The sequence below is a fragment of the Erinaceus europaeus genome, chromosome 2 (assembly GCF_950295315.1).
Source record: "Erinaceus europaeus chromosome 2, mEriEur2.1, whole genome shotgun sequence".
In the NCBI taxonomy this organism is placed as follows: domain Eukaryota; kingdom Metazoa; phylum Chordata; class Mammalia; order Eulipotyphla; family Erinaceidae; genus Erinaceus; species Erinaceus europaeus.
The window spans coordinates 93,225,159-93,245,645 of NC_080163.1; the positions used below are offsets into that span (position 1 = coordinate 93,225,159).

A 20,487-nucleotide genomic window follows, 5' to 3' on the forward strand; every position below is an offset into this window, starting at 1 on the left:
TATTCAGAAAGTGAGTTCATTTAACTCAAAAGCATATAGAGTAAATCTAAAGATTCTAATAAATGAGTGTGAGAATATAGATGTTATTGTGTGCGAAGAGTGGGAAGGGGGGAGCAAGGGAGGAAGGGGGACCCAAGATCAAGACCACAACACTGCTTGACCATTTATAATATTCTATCCTGGGCACAGGTTATGCAAAAAGACTCTAGTGCCTGAGATTTGGAAGACCCAGGTTCAATCCCCCACACCACCATAAGCCAGAACTGATCAGTGCGCTGGTTTAAAAAGAATAAAAACAAAAGAAAGAAATCTGGGCATCATGTTTGCAAGACAAGTGCTCCACATTTAAGCAACCTTTCCAACAAGAAAATAATTTTTAATAAAATCTGCCAGACACAAAAACTGTTTTGTTAGTCATAGAATGCATACAATTATTAATGAGAAAGAGGGTGAGAAAGAAAACCAGAGCACTACTCTAGCACATGTGGATCAAATGTAGGACGGAATGTTTGAGAGTTGAATACTTTCTCCACTGTGCCATTTCTTTCTATTTTTGTGTCCAAAGGGCACTTAATAAGCTAAAACTTCTTGAGCACCAGAATCACAGCTTGTTTGCATTTTTGTTTCATTTTGTAAAGAAAGACTTCAAATATGTATATACATTTTTATTAATGGGGGTGGGGTGTAGGAAGAAACAGAGACCAGAGCAGGGGCTGAAACTTCATACAAGCAAATCCACTGCTACCTACTGAGTCACTTCCCTGGCTTTTTAAAGGAAAATAATTGATTCTTATGTATTTTTTTTAAAAACATAGCTACATTTTATCAGAGTATAAGCTTACATAATTTTTAAATGAAATAGAAGTGGTCAGGGGTATAGCTTATTAGTAAGCATATGCTTCATATGAATCAAGCTTTGAGTTTACTCCCTGTCCTCCTACCCAGCCCCCACTCTGCTCCAAAAGAACTATGAAAATTTGAAAGGAATTGCTCCCTCTTATGACAGGCTGCTTTAGACTAGGCTCTGGGACCTCTGGATTATTATCTAACTGAATAATTCCAGCAGCGCTGTGATTTAGTCAGGACCATATCTAGACTTGCTCAACAGTCCAGGGCTAAGATCTTATGTAGGGAAGTCCTATATCTTATTTATTTTGGTAAACACTGTGGCTCTAAGGATGTAATAATAAGACACTCAGCAGCTGTTTGCCTAAGGAGCCGATGAATGTTTCCAGTCATCTCATATATTTTAGTTAACATGAGAAAATTGTATAGCCAGAGTTATGATGAAATAATGAGCTTAAATTATTTTTTAAAGATCTATTTATCTTCATTAAAGAGAAGGACAGAGAGCGAGAGAGAGCAAGAGCAAAAATAATGCTCAACCTTGGCATATGGTGGTCTTGGGGACTGAAATTGGTACCTTTGGGATAAAATGTATAAGACAGTGTGTTACTACAACTCTTATCTCCCCATTCCAAACTAATGTGCTTTTAAAAAGTGTTAGGAAGATTTCTAATGTAAATTAAAATATCTCTTCACATATTTTCTCTTCCCCCTCATACTCTGACTGAAATATCAGGATAAGTTACAAAGATGATGCTGCTGTAAACTTGCTAAATTCTGATGATGATATGTTCAGTCTGGACAGAGATAGAGATGGCAGGATATCCAAAAGCAGTTTTGTGGGACGGTTCTACAAAACTTAATGACTGCTTAGTGAAACTGATTGCTTAAATCATCTTATAACAGTTGATCTTTCCTGTGAAAATGACTGAGTAGCTCTAGGTTTCTTTCATACATTCAAGGTAGTTTCTCCTTTTTCATGTTTCATCTATAAAAACAAAAGCTACAATCTCCTGAGAGCTTAAATAAGCAGTAGCTTTCAGCTAGTGAACAAACATTTCATTGAGAGCAGATCATTTTGTCACTAAGCTCTTTCCGTGTGCTTTGGAAGATTTACCTGAGAAGGGGCACTGCAGGAGAGGCCGGACAATTCACTGATGCGAGCAGCAGCCGTGGGGTTGCTGGAGCTGATGAGGACAGGAGGGCTGATCTCCATGGAGTGGCGGTTCTGGGATGCCTGTGAGGATTTGCTAGCCATGGTTAGGGAGGTGAAGGAGTGTCGCTTTTTGGTGTTCTTCTTGGTGTCAGAGTGCTTTGGGGCAGTGCTGGTCTGGGCCGCTGCTGACATACATTCTCCAGTCTCGACTCCTGCCATAGGAGGCTTATCCCATTCTATCAACTGCTTGGCAGCCGAGTTAAACTGTATTAAATCGACACAAAAGGGTTAGACAGTTCTCAAAGACACAATGAGATTTATTTTCAGTACACGGTTACCTAAAATTTAACACTGCTTTAATATTGTAAAAATTCAGGGTTTACATATACAAGTATATGTATATTTTCATATTAGATGCCTTTTTTTATCCATACTGAGATTTCACTGTCTCTGTTACACAAAGATGTTTATCAAAAACCAAACAATTTCAGAGTAATAGTAACAAGGAGGTGGCACAATGGATAAAGTGTTGGACTATCAAGCAGGAGGTCTTGAGTTTGATCCCTGACATGGCATGTGTACAATGATGCTCTGTTTCTCTCACTCTCATAAATAAATCTTTCCCAAAGAAATTTCAGAATATCGGGGGTCCGGTGGTGGCGCAGTGGGTTAAGTGCATGTGGCCCAAAGCACAGGGACTGGTGTATGGATCCCGGGTCGAGCCCCCAGCTCCTCACCTGCAAGGGAGTCGCTTCACAGGCGGTGAAGCAGGTCTGCAGGCGTCTGTCTTTCTCTCCCCCTCTCTGTCTTCCCCTCCTCTCTCCATTTCTCTCTGTCCTATCCAACAACGAACAACATCAACAATGGAAATAATAGTAGCCACAACGAGGCTACAACAACAAGGGCAACAAAAGGGGGAAAAAATGGCCTCCAGGAGCAGTGGATTCATGATGCAGGCACCGAGCCCAGCAATAACCCTGGAGGGAAAAAAAAAAAAAAAAGAAATTTCAGAATATCTCATTTAAAATTTTGCAACTAACAAACAGGTTTATTGCAGTTCACTGTAAGATCAGTGTAAGAGCAGAACATATGTAAACATACATCTTCCTGAATAAATACTCTGTGGTCTATAATGGTCGGGTATTTGCTAAGTACAACATAATGAAGGAACAAGTCTTAGCTTTTGAAGAAATAAATAAGGAAACAAAGAACAAAACCTTTAAATACTAATTCATATGCTTCCACATAAATTAATCTCTTGTCTGTATATACTTTTGAAAACTCACAAAAAATTGGCCATGTCTACTGATTTATTATTCTCATATCTCAGTTATTTTCATACATGCATATATTTTAAATACTAAATGTTTTTGATATAAATTTCCAAGCTAATACCTATTTGGAAAGTTGTTCAAATGTGAAGTAATAGTACAAGGGGCCAAAAGCTCTGCACTGGGCTAATAACCCTACCAAGAAAGAAAAAAAAAACCACACACACATATTTTCTTCTTTCTCTGAGGTAAAATTAAACATTTCTAGAGAAAATCAATGATAACAAGTTGTATAAAACTTAGATACTACAACAATGGGAAAACATTATGAGTATAGTTTAGCCTCTCATAAGAAAACACGTACTGGAGATGAAAAATAGCGAACTTTCAAATAGTAATTTAGGTCATCTTAAAGATAATGGAGATTTTTTTTCCATTTTAGCATTGCAAACTCAGCACTTCACAAATGCCTTTACACAAAATAACATCAAGTGCTATTTCCTACCCACCTACATAGGTAGGACGACAATTTTTTTACTCTGTTGATGAGAACATCCTACTAGAAGAATAAAAATCCAGTTTGTCAATATTTACCAAAGTGAACTTGTACAAGTGACTGCTCACAAAGCTATATTAATTGCAGCCTCGTTGCCAGTACCTCTATAGAGGATTGTAAATTGATTAACAATTTGTTCTTGCTGCTTCCTACAGACTTGAATTCATTTGGTCTGTCTGGTCTATAATTAGTATGGTATATCTTTTCTCAAACATGAACATGTCTTTCCTTCAGGTTTCAAGGATTTTTTACACATGAAAAAAAATTTAGTCGTAAGAGGCAGCAATGTCACACCACCAATCAATGCCTGCAATACCAATGGAGGGAAAAAGAGGATCACTGTTGTGTAGAAATGAAGAAATGAAATGTAGTAACAGGTGGTGGTCTTATCATAGCGTTATGACATCTGACCATGATATCTAGAACTTAACAAATCCAATTTGATCTAGCTATTCTACCTTTAAGCACTCAAAGGAAGCAATGTGGTGCCTTACTATTACAATGTGAGTAGAGCAAACTTCAGTGTAGAGTTTTATGAAATGTGGCGAACCATGTGATGGTAGTGTCCTCCTCCCTATATTGGCTGGGTGTAAAGAGACTGGCATCAAAGTAGACAGAAGCGTTACTTCATTTTCCCTCACAGCAAATTCATCACCCCAATAAAATGAAAGATCAGTTTACTCAGTAACACCAGAGGAAAAGAAGTTAGAAAATCTTCACAGTATAATCCCAGTTAGACCCCACAGCACAATTAAAAAAAATATTATCTAATCAGCATGCTGTAATAAGACCCATTAACTCAATTTTCCTGTTATGTGGGGTAAGAAAGACAGAGAAGGAAGTTGAGGAAGTGTCTTCCCCATTAAAACCCAACATATAATTAGCAAAAGCTATCACTCTAATTGATATTGTGGGTAATTTATTTTTGGGGGTCAAATCAAGCTTCCCTTGATGGTGTCTATTTTGAAGAATTCTGAAATAGTTTACTCACAGTTGTATACTTAGTCAACTGGGTTTTTTAAATTAAAAAAATTTTTAATTATCTTTATTTACTGAATAAAGACAGCCAGAAATCAAGACAGAAGGGGGAGACAGAGAGGGAGAGATAGAAAGACACCTGCAATCCTGCTTTACCACTTGCAAAGCTTTCCCTCTGTAGGTGGAGACCAGGGGGCTCAAACCCAGGTCCTTACACGTTGTAACATAGGCAATCAACCAGGTGTGCCACCACCCAGCCCCATAACTGTTGATTATATTTAATATTTTATTAATATTTCAGGTATTCCTATGATGTGCTCTGAAATAAATACCTTGAAAAATATTGTTTCCTACATTTTTACCTTGACTTGTATCTAATTCTGTATTTTCTCTATTCTATTAAAAATAATTTAAGCTGAATATTTGTTAAGTTCTGGTTAACATGCGACAGGCTATGGTTCCATAAATGGAGAGAAGAGATTCCTGCCATTAGAGAATTAGTAAACAGATACATTCATAACACAGGGACTCCCCACATTTCAATTTTCTGGGTTCTTCAACTCAATAATCTGTTTTTTGAAGGAAGCCAAAATGTTCTACAAGATGCAGGTGTGTGTGTGTGTGTGTGTGTGTGTGTGTGTGTGTGTGTGTGTCACAGCTTCCTTCAATGTGACAGGGGATGGGCTCAAACCTGGGTCGTGTACATGGCAAAGTAGCACAATATACAGGTGAATTTTACCAGTCCCTTTTTTTTTTAAATTTATTTATTGGGGAATTAATGTTTTACATTCAACAGAAAATATAAGTTTGTACATGCATAATATTCCCCAGTTTCCCATATAACAATACAACCCCCACTAGGTCCTCTGTCCAATTCTTTTCCTTTTAAAGCATGCACAATATTCCATTCTGTTAGGTACGCAATGATTCATTCATTCATTCATTCATTCATTCATTCATTCATTATTATTGAGCTACATCTGAGTTCATCTTCCCTACCAACTATCCTCTCTATCCTTCTCCCCTCCCTTCCTATCTTCCTATAAATTAGGGTTATTAAGAGCAATGATGCCATGAATTATCTTGATTATGTCTTTTCAGGAAATTAGGTGTGTATATATACACACACATCCTAGAAATAGAATTATTCCTTCAGAGGACTGGAATGTTTAGAAGTATAGTTTATACCCACAGCTTGTATATACAAAGAAGTACGTTGTGGTGTGGTAGTACTACAAAGAACAGATAGAAAAACCAGTAATTTTAGTCCCAATGCACCATGCACTAACCTTGTGATCCTGAGGGACCCAACCTGCCCCTCCTGATGATGGACTCCACATTTATAAAACAAGCAGTTGAAACCAATGGTTCCCCCCACCCCTTTTATGTCTCCACACATGCATGAGCTCACTTTAAACAAGACATGGTTCATTCTTCTATTTCTGTTCCTTTCAACAGTATACTTTTACTGCATTTCATTTATACATGTGGAATGTACTATTTGTTAGCACTACGGGACCATACTTTAAAATTACTTTAGACTTCCTCTGTATCAGCAGAGGTTAGTGTTCAAATATACTACACGCTGCCTCTATAAGTTCCAAAGAAAATAATAAAGTTAAGACTATTTGGTAGGGGCATTAAGTGAATCAGGCAGAAACTTAAAGAGGCTTTTGTTGTAAGTGTAACTTAACCTTCAGTAACAACAGGAAAGCAAGAATCTGACAACTTTTAATAGAATTTTGATAAAGTTCACTTATGAAAGTTTGAATTCAGTCACATGGGATTTCCATGACATTTATCTAGCCATAACCTTTAAGATTAGGAGTCACTCATCACCTGCAAAATAAATTTGTATCCTTAAAAATCTTCCAAGCATTGGTGAGGAATATTTGTTAAGACCTAAGGTAGATATGAGGTAAAATTCAGCGCACTACAGTTAAAAGCAGAGGCTAATGGGAATTGTGATCTTAAAATTCTAATATCCCAGTCAAAGAAATAGCTCAGCTGGGACAGCACAGGACTTGTATGCCTAAGGCTCTTGGTTCAATCCTCAGCATCACTATGTACAAAAGTAGTGCTTTGGGTTCTCTCTTTCTCTTTTTCTCTTTCTCTCTAAATAAATCTTAAAAAATCTAACATCTCAAAAAAAAAAAATCTAACACCTCTTTTTGGAAAACTCTAAATTTTAGAATTAGTCTTTGAGAAGTATCAGAGGCATTAATAAACATTAAAAAATTAAATACTGACAAAATAATAGCAGCAATGATAAGGTATGTTAAGAGATACTAAAGTGCTTTTGGCAGTGAACATACTGTGTACTCTAGTATACACAGATGTTAATGTATAAGGACACACTCGTCTATTAAAAAAATCAAAACAATAAATGAATATTTCTCTACTTTTGAGTACTAGAGAATATATATATAGTAGGTCTGAGAAGAACCTATTTTAATTTAGAACCAACTTGACTATCCTTAAACACAATGATATTTTGATAAAAGGCAAATGAAGACTTTAAAAATGGAATTATTAAGTCATGTATGTTCATTATTTTTTAAAGGGGACAATACAGAATATAGGAAAAGTGAAAGGTTCCGATAGTTACCCAATATCTCCCATCAACCAATTCCCAGACATATCTATGTTAACAATTTAGAACTTATTTTCAACATAATTACTTTAAACTTTACACCTACTTTTAACAAAAGTGTAACTAAACTATGCATACTAGAATTGATTCCTGAACAAAGCAGGTGTCAAGGATGCCCTCTCTCCCTCCAAAAATCCATGTATTTGAAGGTCAGACAGTTCAAACCTACTCTGTCTAAGGGTGAATGAACTATATAGTCCTACCTGCAACAATACTTCATGGCATCTCTCCCTAACAGTAGATGCAGGCTGATAACATAGTATTCCAGAGTATAATGATGTCATCACTTACTGTACCTTAGTGTGTTTGTGCAAACATATCTAAAGTGTAAACTCCTAAAAGTGAAACTGTTAGATCACACTGTTAACTGAAAACTTTTGAGAAGGATATTGCCAAATAGTGTTCCAAGGTGGCAATTTTCCTTATTTCCAATAGTGTATTTTTTAAAAAGTAATATAGAGGATATTTTACTTATAAAGAGTAAAACTACTGTGGTCCAGGAGGTGGTGCAGTGGATAAAGCATTGGCTTCTCAACCAATGAGGTCTTGAGTTCGATCCCCGGCAGCACATGTACCAGAGCGATGTCTGGTTCTTTCTCTCCTCCTATCTTTCTCATGAATAAATACATAAATTCTAAATAATAATAATAAAATAAAAATACTGTGTCCCCCCCAATTTTATGGTGTGTGTGTGTCTCCAAGGTCTCACAAAAGTGTGGTTTCACCATTCCATTCTGTGTTACTTTTTCAGATACAGACACAGAGAGGGAGAGACACAATTATCACTGAAGCTTCCCCTAATGCTGTGGCATTCCCATGTAGTATCTGTAGGGCTAGAGCCTTGGCTATGCACAGAAGCCAATAGTGTATTTTTTTAAAACTCAAATACATTTGATGTATCAAATTGTGTACATTAAAAGTATAATTCCAACAGTATTTGGAAGAGTATTCCAAGCGTACTTAAGACTCTCTGTTTCCCTTTATTGTTAACAGTATTTGGTGTCATCAATCATTTAAAAAATCATTAGTAGTTGGAAATGTTAGAGACAATATTATATCATTTTAATTTGTAGTTATCAAAATTTGGTATCTCAATTTCTTTTTCTCTAGGACTTATTTCCACTCATTATCCATTTTCCTGCTGGGCTGTTGGTTTTGTTCTTAAAGATTTTGGAAGTGCTCCCCCCCCCCTTTGTTGCCCTTGTTGTTCATCATTGTTGTTGGATAGGACTGAGAGAAATCGAGAGAGGAAGGGAAGACCGACGAAGGGAAGAGAAAAACATCTGCAGACCTGCTTCCCAGCCTGTGAGGCAACCCCCCTGCAGATGGGGAGCTGGGGGCTCAAACTGGGATCCTTATACTGGTCCTTGTGCTTTGTGCCATATGCGCTTAACCTGCTGCGCTACTGCCCGGTCCCCTGGAAGTGCTATTTATGTACTATATAAATCTATTTATGTACTATATAAATCATTCTTTACCATAACATGTATATATGTTCATATACATTTATCTAGGTAGGAATATTATAGTTTTCTTTCAAATTAATATGTTTGCTACATGCAAATGCCATGACATGTATATATGTTCATATAGATATATATTTATCTAGTTAGGAATATTAGTTTTCTTTCAACTTAATATGTTTGCTACATGCAAACTTTCGTTTTCTATTGAATTTCAAATTAGGAGGCTGAGTGGTAGCTCACTGGGTTGAGTGCACACATTACCATGTACAAAGACCTGGGTTCAAGCCTCTATTCCCCACCTGCAGAGGGGAAGTTAATGAGTAGTGAAATAGATCTGTAGGTGTCTCTGTTTCTCTCTCCCTCTCTATTTCCCCCATCCCATCAAGTAAGTAGAGAGAAGGGGGGGGAGGAATCTCAATTTAACGTCATAATTAAAAACTTTCCTTAGGAAGTCAAGAGATAGTTCACCTGGTAAAGCATGTTCTTTAATCATGAGCAAAGACCAGGGCTTAAGTCCCTAGCACCACAAGGAGCTCTTGTGCAGCTGTGCTCTGGTATCTCTCTTCTCTCTCTCTCTCTCTGTTCTCTGTTTCTGTCTGTGACTGAAAGGGGGGAATGTCAGCTGAAAGTTGTGGAATCTTACAGGTTCAAAGAGGGAGGGAGGGAGAAAGAAAGAGAGAGAGAGAGACAGAATAAGAAAAATTCTTAGGTAGCTGGGGGGAATAGCTCAACTGGTAGACCATCGGACTTGCAAGTCTAAGACCCTTGGTTCAATCTCCAGTGCCACATGTACTAGAATAGTGCACTGACTGTTCTCTTTCTGCCTGTCTCACATGACATTCTCTCTCATATGTAGTAAATAAAATAAGAACATATATAATAATAATAAAAAGCCTGGAGAGCTAGTACAATAGTACTATATCAGTCTTTTAGGCCTGAAGCTCAACCGTGTTTAAACTCTTGTACCACCATAAAACAGAGCTGAGCAGTGTTCTGATCTCTTTCACTCTCTCTTCCTCTCTCAATGAATAATCTTTTCACAAAATCTTACTCTATAGGTATCTAGGCAGGAAAATAATTTTCTTGTAATTTTGGGGTGGAGGAAGAAGAGTTCATCACTGGGGTCTTGTTGCTCCAGGCTGATTTTTTTCAGATAGACACAGAGAAAGAGAGAAGGACATCACAGTAACAAAGCTTCCTTCTAGATGATAGGAGCTGGACTCGAACTTGGGCCAAGAACATGGCAAAATATCTCTCCAATTAAACTATTTTGCCAACCTTTTCCCCAGTAATTTCATGCTTCTTTCCTTTCTTCCTCTTTACATCAGTGAACATTTGGTTTTATATGAAGAAACAAGCTCAGGGAAAGCTTATTTTTCTCCAAAGTCTCAATGAGCTGTGTCTTCACCATTTAACTGACAGTCTATCTTATCTTCACTGGTGTGAAATGCCACCTTCATAAAGTCATGTTTTAAATGAAGTATTTTGACAGCCTGATGTACTGCTAGGTCCAATATTCCTTCTCTAGAGAATCAGACACTTTTAATAAGCCAGGAAATAAAGGATATGGGATGGAAATTCCATGCCATTTACTATCTCTTAGCAAAAATGAAAACATCTGCCATTATATTATAGTCCTCTGCAACATATCTTTTACATAATGGCAATATGGAATTTGTAGTTCCATCAGTCTTCTATTTTGCCCAGCAATTTATGGAACAAGTTTTCTGATTTGGATGCACCAAACATCAAAGCAGACTATCTTCACTTTAAATATAAGCTCTTCTAAAGAACAGAAATCATTAGAGAAACCTAAGGGATCAGTCAGGTTTCTATTTAAATTGATCTTAAAGTTTCCCTTAGGGAGTCACTCCATTTAAGACTCTGTAAATATTTGTTGAATGAATAAAAATATTAGTCTCTCAAAACTATCAAGGGAAGGAAGGACTGTCTCTAGACCAGCACTGTCTAATTAATATACAGCATGAGTCACATGTGTAATTAAAATTTTATATTCTGCATTTAAAAAGACAAAAATAAACTGGTAAGATTAATTTTAATTTGCTTTAGCCCAATGCAATCTAAGAGACTGTCACTTTAACATGCAATCAATATAAATAACTACTGCGATAGCTATATTCTCTCTCTCACACCAAGTCTTTCAACTCAGTGTGCAGTACCTACATATATATGTGCTTGGATAAGCCACATTTTAAGGGCAATTTGCTTGGCTCTTAACCAGAGCAGGAGGGGAAAAGAGCTGTATCTAAGGTGGTTATCTCCTGATGCTCATTAACTACACAACTCTACGGAACAGAGAAAGGATAACTGAAATTATGCCCTTGATCTCCCACAGATCACATTTCTGAAGTCCTGCACTGCTAAGGACTACAAGAGATACTCCTTTGCACAGTATGACATTGAGGAACACAGGCTTGTAATACAAGCCTTAAAACATCCTGCCATGGAGAAATAAAAATTTTAAATTGTCTGCCTACCCCACTGGACTGGGGTAGGAAGGTGAAAGATCAGTTATAGTTCCTTGAATATTTTAATTATCTTCACGTCACTGACCCCCAACAGTTAAAAAAAATAAACTCAAATGTTCCTTTTAAGGTTTCTGATTTTTTTTTTTTTTAATGTAAGGGACAAAGAGAGGGAGTTTTCCCACATTAAAGAATTCTAGCTTAAGCAGCAGAATTAAAGATCATCAGAAAAAAAACTTATAGAAAAAAGCTCTGAACTTGAAATTAAAAGATCAAGATTAGAGTCACATACCTGTCCTCAATGGCTGAGTAATTTAGGAGGACCAAAGATATATCACATCTTTTTTCCTACGCTGTATAATATAGGAAAGTGATACCCGCTTAGCACAGAGAAGGTAGAAATGTTTACAGGTTCAAGTGTTTCCTAACCTAGAAAGTTATTCTTGTGAATCACAGAGTGGTCCTAGTAGTCAACCCTTAACTTGCTACATTGTCTTGGGCAAGTCACTTAATTTTGTTTTTCCTATTTCTCATATGTAACATGAAGCCCAGCTTTAAAATTTTATTCTGCCAACAAAATAGTGGTAAGATCGGTGCCTACACTATAACTCCATTAGTCATGAAGCTCCCCCTACACTGTGAAGGTGGAGTCTGGGGGCTTGAACCTGGGTCCTCACACGTGTGTACTCTTCTAGGTGCACCACCACCTTGCACCATGAAGTTGGACTTAACAATCTCTAAAGCTTTATGACCATACAAAATCACATACCTTTCTCAATTCAAAACCAAAAAAGAAAAATTAATAATATTCACAATACTCAGAGGCAGAGACTTCTGTGTCTGGTATAGTGTATAGCAACCAGAATCAAAACTAATAGAAATTTTTATTCATACAAAGGTTTTTCTAGGTGACTATTATAAGACAGACTATCTAGGAAATACAGTGGATTTCTAATATGAAAGGGAGGAAGTACGTGTGTGTGTGTGTGTGTGTGTGTGTGTGTGTGTGTGTACGCGCGCGCGCAAGGCTTGGGCAGGTAAGGTCAATGAATGAAGATGACTAGGCAGAGACCAAAGAAGTTGTGAGCACTGTGGTATAAATTTTGCTGGTATCTACTAATTATTTTTAGGAAAGCCAGAATTTATTTCTATATAAAAATCTCTAGATTTTCCTGTTTTAACTAATTAAAACAAAATCAAATATGTGAGCCAAGCATAATAAAAAAAGTTATGTGTGTTCATACTGGCTGGTGGTCTATAAATTAGAGAGGGAAAAGTAGAGATGGTGAAAGGAGTAGGAGAAGGAACCAGTGGCACCCACAATTTCAGACTACAAAAACATCTCTCAAAGGTTCCCAGACCCTCCATGGAACAATGCCCTGAGAATGAGAAAGGGACTATCTCAGTGAGATTGAGAATGGTATTGGTGATGGTTAATTTCACCAGAGGAAAAACTTCAAAGAAACAGTGGTAGATACCACTGGAAGGCTAAAGCAAGTTAAGGAAGGTAACTGACAGGGGGATTTCAGAGATGAGTGACACCAATTTCAATAACTATAGGTAGTAAGGAAGCAGCAATAGTGAGTATGAGTGATTCCTGTAAGAAATTTGGCAAGGAAAGAAACAGTCATAATTTGAGGAGAATCCAGGCAAGGAATATTGTTTCCAGGAAAGCAAAAAGCCAAAAGCCAACCATTTCCTTACGGGGGGTGCGGGGTGGGGGAGGGGCAAGTCAGGGTAAAGTGAGTAAGTGAAATGTAAAACATAAAAAATCTAAGTGATGTGACTAAGTTCATGGTGATGAAAGATTAAAGAAGAAGAGATAGTAAATGCAAAAGAAGAAACACTTTATCCCCCAGGATGAAAGCAAGATGGTGAACAAAGACTATACAACAAGTTAGTGAGAGAGGAAAGTTCTAGCCTAAAAGTTAAGCTAAAGAGGTAGTAATACCCATGGCTCTGAAGCAACGGATCCACAGTTTAATTATGGGGCCGAGGGGACATGTGATTAATATGCTTATTGGATCTGACAATATACTGGGTTTGTATGCTTCTATTTTGATACTTAAACACACCATAAATAAAAATATATCTTACAAAGAAAAAATATCTTATACACCCAAAGGAGATATTCCTATGTCACATTTTATTTCCAAGAACCTCATAACTAAATGTAGGGAAACTAAAGAATAAATATACCTGTATCTCAGGAGACCAAAAATATGGAATTGTCATTAAATTCTAAGTAAAAAAATTACCAATATAAAACAACACTGACAGAAATTCCACAGTGATGTGTAACCAACTAATAAACAACCAGTGAAAGAATTTTCCCCCTGACCCTGGAACTTAAACGTCCACGTAAGTGTGTCTGTGTTGTATTTATTGGGGGAGGAAGAGGTCACCAAGAAGAAATCTGGTACAGAAAGATTACTGAAAATACTAACCATAATGACTTTGCATTCTGTAGAAGATCACTGTTTTTCTAAGCAAACACAGAAAAAACTGCTCTCTCTGTGTATGTAGCCTAATAGATTTACTATCACTAAACTCTCTCTCTCTCTCTCCCTCTCTCTCTCTGTGTCTCTGTCTCTCTCCCTCTCTCTTTTAAATATAAGCTTTATGGAGACAGGGTTAATGGTTTACAATAGTTTTTGATATACGGGTACAACCCCTTACTCCCCAAACATATGTCTACGTATCTGAAAGACACTCATTCCTTGAACCTAGGTCCCCCGCCCCTATCACACATCAAGCTGCCCAAACCTCTTCATCTTGTCCCTTTCTTCCTTCTCTAGAATCCAAAGATAGATAAGCGGCTTAGAAAGCTGTGGTATATATTCTCTAAACTCTCCTATTAAAGACAGTGTTGCTTATATATATATTTTTTCAATTAAAGAATTACATGTCGACAGGGGTTTGAATCCACACCATTCCCACCACCAGAGTTCTGAATCTTTACTCTCCCCACTGCAATCCACCATAGTTCCCCTAAAGTTGGAGGGGAGGATTCAGGTCCTGGAACATGATGGCAGAGGAAGACCTACAGGGGGGCTGAACTGTTATGTGGAAAACTGAGATGTGTTACACATGTACAAGCTACTGTATTTTACTACTGACTATAAACCATCAATCCCCCCAATAAAGAAAAAATTTAAAAAATGAAAAAAAAAAGACAGTGTTGCTTTATCACACTCATGATAGCCCCACTTGCAGGGAGGAAGTTTCATGAGCACTACCACCAACCCCCCCTTAAAATATTAATTTTTAATGAGAGAGCGAATTCTACTCAGCTGTCATATAGTAGTGCCAAAAATGGAACTTGGGGCCTTTGACACCTCAGGCATTCAAGTCCTGTGCTTCAAAACTAAGATAGCATCCCAGTCTTACTTAATATGTGACATTTGTCTTAAAAAAGCAACCTCAAATATCTTGAATATGAAATTGTTGAGTAGTGAATCATTTCTAAAAGTTAACCTTGAAAGTGCTAAAACTTGAAAAGTTGTCATCATTCCTGATGAAAATCACAATGTTCTGTACATTTCCTAGGCAAAGCTTGATAATAACAGTGATTCTGTGTCAACATTTAGAGTACTATGATCTTACATGGTCTGTGAGAATTCCAATGGACTCTGGGATAGGCCATGATTCACTTCTCAATTACTGTGTGTCCCTACACAATATACCTTGTTTAAAAGATGAGGGAAAAATAATAAAGTAAATTATGGTTTAGCTACTAGACTGTTCATTATATAGTCATAAAAGCTGATAGTTAGCAGTACTATAATAATGTACAGTAAAGCAAAATCATGTGTATAGTATCATTAAAGCAGAAGGAGAAAGAATGGAAGGATATTTACCAAAATTATATATGATGGGACTAAGGGTTGCTTTCTTTCTTTCTCTCTTTTTCTCTTTGTTTCTTTCTTTTTTTGCATCCAGGGTTATTGCTGGGGCTCAGTGCCTGCACCATGAATCCACTGCTCCTGGAGGCCATTCCCCCCCCCTTTTGTTACTGTAGCCTTGTTGTGGTCATTACTGTTGTTGCTGATGTCATTCATTGTTGGATAGGACAGAGAGAAATAGAGAGAGGAGGGGAAGACAGAGAGGGGGCGAGAAAGAGAGACACCTGCAGACCTGCTTCACTGCTTGTGAAGCGACTCCCCTGCAGGTGGGGAGCCAGGGGCTCCAATCAGGATCCTTATGCTGGTCCTTGTGCTTTGCGCCACATGCGCTTAACCCACTGTGCTACCACCCAACCCCCAGGGTTGTTTTCTTTCCAACTTTTCTGGAATGTAATTATAATATAATAGTAAAATCATTAAAAGCATCCCTTTTATAAGAGGGGGCTCTCAAGAAACAAAGATAATCATTAAATCATCCACATACCAACTATGTTCTTTGCAAGTGCCAAGTTTATGTGAATGGTACAAACTGAGGACTATAGAAGCTTAGTGCAAGAGAATTGTTTTATTTCTGCATAGGGAACTAGGGAAGAAATACTTCAAGAGAAAATTCATTTTAGCCTTGAACACAAGGTGCACTTTCTACAAATAGATCCTAAATGAACTGTAAAGAAGACAATCTAAAGGTATGTTTGACGGGAATGACCAGTAGGTTGACTTAGCAAGGACCTGGGGCTTGTGTAGGCATATGGCTAAGCTAAAGAATTTAAGGACTGCATAGGAATCACTGTAAACATTAGATACCATTTGGTTATTAACATCAGCCTTTGACTAAGATTTTATATAAAACCTACTTTTAAATGTTGTATAAAAGTACAAGAAACTGTCCATTCATATAGTGAGAACTCAATAAAATTAACCAATCACTACGACCTCAGCTTACTAAATGTTTTCCTGATGGAAAGCAAAACTATTAAATGATAAAGTGTATAACGGATGCTGCATAGCAGATGAAGCATTAACTTCCTTAAATAATAAACTTCCCTATCTACTTTATAGAAGTCCTATTCAGATTTGGTCTAGTCCAGGTGCCCTTTGACTAAAAGCAAACGTTAACTAAGCAAAGCTTGTGGAGCTCAGGGAGATTTGTATACGCTCTTAGAATTCAGAAATCAGTGCTCATTTTCCCTTCTATCACTGTTGTGAACAAAAAAATAACAATTACTTTTGCCAAGCTGATCACATACAGAAAATATGAAAACCACTGGTCAGAGCCCAGTGTTAAAAATTTTTTAAGTGACACAAAAGTAGATGGTAAATCAGAATTAAAACTGAAAGCATGATGCTAAGAAATGAAGTAATTCTTCTCCCTTGTTGATTCTCAACAATACCTCTAAATTTCTATATACAAATGTAATTTATTTCTAAATTGAGGGGAAATTTTGGATGCTAAAGAATAAAGCAATTTTTTTTACTTTTCAAAAATTTTCCTACATACCTGTATAAAAATGCTTAAATTAATTTGTTCACTATTCAAATTAAAAGTGAAAGAATACATCTCTAAATACAAATGATAGACTATCTTTTTATATTGTTCAATTAGCTCTTTATTAAATCAAAGCCTATTATTTTGGTCTTCTGCAGTCAAATGCTTGGTCCTTGAATTATTCCCCTTTTCATTATTCCCTGGAGAAGAGTTTTTATGCCAAATGAATAAATAAAGTTATCATTCCCACTTTTAACTCCTCAAGGCTCATTTTGGCAGTCTTAAACTATGTACCTAAACTTCTCCATAAAATCCCTCGAAACAGACAGTATCTCCCAATTCTCTAATCATAGAAGAGAAAGTTAGCATTCCTGCCCTGAAGGTCTCTTATGCTTCTAAGACCTGCACAGCTGATTGTTTTCCATCGTCAAGGCTGATAGAATTTATTCCACTTTCTGGCCATATAAATCTCTGCATATTTTATTGAATGTCACTTTAACTGAAAAACAAACAAACAAAAACAACAAGGAACCTTAACAATAAAAGCCGTGGGCCACCCTTCCTATGTTCAAAGTCAGCCAAAGGAATAATTTTAAACAGGTAAAGATCTATCTCAAAAAGTATCAAGGAGTATTCTCTACATTAGAGATAACTAATTTGTAGAGGCCAGGATTCAATTTACAAAGTATGGTATCCTTACTTTATTATGGAAAATGTGAAACTAGGCATAGAGAAATATCTTTGCCTTCACTTGGAAGAACGTAATTCTTGCTGTAAGGAAAAGACATACCAATGATAAAATATACGCCTAGGAAGTGAAGTGCTAAAATGAAAATATAAATGTTGGAAACAAAATAAAAGCCAGTTCATTGCGATGGCTCATGATTAGAGCACTTGCTTTGGCATGCACAAGGTCCTGGGTTCAAGCTCCAGTATATCTGTGCAATGTGGATAGCACCTGGAGTGCTTCATGGATAATAAAGCAGTGCTATGATGCTTTCTCTCTTTTATTACTAGGTAATAAAAAAAAAAGTGAAAACATTGGACCCTAGAGGTCACTCAGCAATATAGTGAGTGTATACGGTCCTCAGTTCATTCCTCAGTGCCACATGAAAAAAAAAATTCTAATAAATAAAAACTTCTTTTTTGTTTAGAGACTTTCATTCTAAAAGTTCTTTGCTCATTCATTTATTTATGCAAATGACTTTCATGTTTGAGGTTCCAAAGTCCCAAGTTCAATCCAACATAATGCCATAAGCCATAGTTGAGCAGTGTTCTGTTCTCTTTCTGTGTGTGTACTTTTTCTTCTTTATTTCTCTCTCTCATTAAAATAAATTTTAAAATGTGACATCTAAATAAAGATGCAAATGAAAAGTGTATCCTTTCTATCAGTAACTATAGAGTAAAACTAGTAGGTTACAGCTACTTCATGTGACCTGCAAATAAGGAAAGCTTATTTTTATATTATTTATGGCAGAAGAACAAGTTGCTAAGTAACATTTTTTATTATTTAGCAATAATAAAAGGTAGATGGCATAATGGTTATGCAAAGAGCCTCTCATGCCTGAGGCTCCAGAGTCCCAGGTTCAATCCCCCGCACCACCATAACCCAGAGCTGAGCAGTGCTCTGGTAAAAGAAAATAAATAAATAAAATAATCTTTTTTTGTTGCTGAACAAACAGGGCATGTGATACTTTGTCTGAATGACTAGCAATCAAAATAAAATGTTTTAAATTAAAATGTAAGCCCACAATACACAATGTTTGAAAAACATCCCAAAATCCTGTATTTAGCACTTACTTCATTCAAACTTTTTGTTTGCTAAGAATCATGCTATCCTTGTCCAGCTCTGAATTAATGAGGTCATTAAAATCCTCCATTCATTTTTGTAGAAGACTGGTATTTTTGAACAAAGAGAGAAGCAGACTGCTGATTTTTTTTTTTTAAACTTCATTCAGTTCTTGACAAATATACCCTTTTATACATATCCTGGCACAGTGTCTTCAAGAATTCCCTGGGTATCCCCCAAGAAACTCTAACCCCCTCATTACTCTCCAATTCATTCAAATCTATGAAGATCCTGTCTAAATAGAATAGACCATACAACCTCTATGACTTGACTGAAGATTTCATTTTAGAATCTCCATAGGAGAAGAGTGAATGTAAAAGCAAGAGAGTCTCAATCTTAAAAGTTTGAACAAACGGAGTCGGGCTGTAGCACAGAGGGTTAAGTGCAGGTGGCGCTAAGCTCAAGGACCGGCGTCAGGATCCCGGTTCGAGCCCCGCGCTCCCCACCTGCAGGCAGGTCCCTTCACAGGAGGTGAAGCAGGTCTGCAGGTGTCTGTCTTTCTCTCCCCCTCTCTGTCTTTCCCTCCTCTCTCCATTTCTCTCTGTCCTATCCAACAACAACGACATCAATAATAACTACAACAATAAAAAACAACAAGAGCAACAAAAGGGAATAAATAAATAAAATAAAATAAAATAATTTAAAAAAAAGTTTGAACAAAGATGACAGGGGACAAAATTCACGGTCATTTATTTATATAATTATTCTTTCTCCCCATTTCACTCCAACTAGAGACTTTCATTCATTGTTCAAACCATTAAGAATATTGTTACTTTAACAAAAGGGCATTTGTTTGCAAGCCTCTACCCCACTATTATTACCATTCTCTCACCTTCTAGCACAGCTGGGACTTATAGTCCACAGGTAAAGAATGTTGAGAGAGGAGAGAGACTTCAGCAGCATTTTTTACTACCTCCGTGTTTTGGTCAGTTCGCTACCCAACTCTATCTCTTAATTCTCAGCTGCCTTCAGTTTACGGCACAATCCTACTCTTAGAGCCATTGTGTTTTGGGTTTCTGCTGCTAGTAGGTGCTTGGGCATGTATTTCCATTACTAACATCAACTGGAGTAAAGAGAGTACGCCTCCCTTCTTCAGGGATGGCCCTACTGTAGCAAAAGAAACACTCAGAATTCAAAACTTAATTCATTTTCCTTATGACACAGAGATTCTTCTATTTGAATAACACTATATATAATCTAGTACACTCTGGGGAGCAGTCTAATTTGAGGACTGTAACAACTGAGTAGAAACACAGAAGTAGCACAATCTCTGAGATATACAACTGACCCTTGAAAAGCACCAGTTTGATCTCCCGACTCAACTTCTATACAGATTTTTTGTTTTTAATTGCCTCTAGGGTTATCCCTGCAGCTTGGTGCCTGCCTGTACAGTGAATCTGCAGCTCCTAGTGGCCATCTCCCTTACCCCCCCCCTTTTTATATCTGATATGACAGAGAGAAACTGAGGGGGAGGAGAGATACAGGGGAGAGACAGAGACACTTGCAGTACTTGTTTCACTACTTGTGACGCTTCCCCTCTTGCAGATGGGTTATGGGAACTTAAACCCAATTCCTTTGGGTATGGTTAAGTGTGTGCTTAGCCAGGTGCATCACTGCCTGGACTCTAGCTTTTTTTTTTTTTTTCCCCTATCTGTAAGTTTTGCAGTCAGGGATTCACCCAACCATGAATGTTGGCTGCTTAGTTGAATCCCTAGATGTGAAACATATATATATATATACAACCTGACAGCAAGATGGCATTATTAATCCATGTTATTCAAAAAGGCCAACTGTACTATAATATTTAATCTTCTCAAAAATTCATAGTAAGGGGC

At 37.1% G+C, this 20,487-nt stretch overlaps 1 protein-coding gene across 5 annotated transcripts in view; it reads right to left on the reverse strand.

Moving 5' to 3' along the window:
- The window catches only part of SH3RF1 (SH3 domain containing ring finger 1), a 210,958-nt gene that overhangs the window by 51,358 nt on the left and 139,113 nt on the right, over positions 1 to 20,487 (reverse strand). For all 5 annotated transcript variants that reach the window (XM_060184349.1, XM_060184343.1, XM_060184335.1 and 2 more), the window contains exon 5: positions 1,964 to 2,266. In XM_060184349.1, coding sequence (XP_060040332.1) covers positions 1,964 to 2,266 — 303 coding nt within the window. The remainder of the gene's footprint in view (positions 1 to 1,963; positions 2,267 to 20,487) is intronic.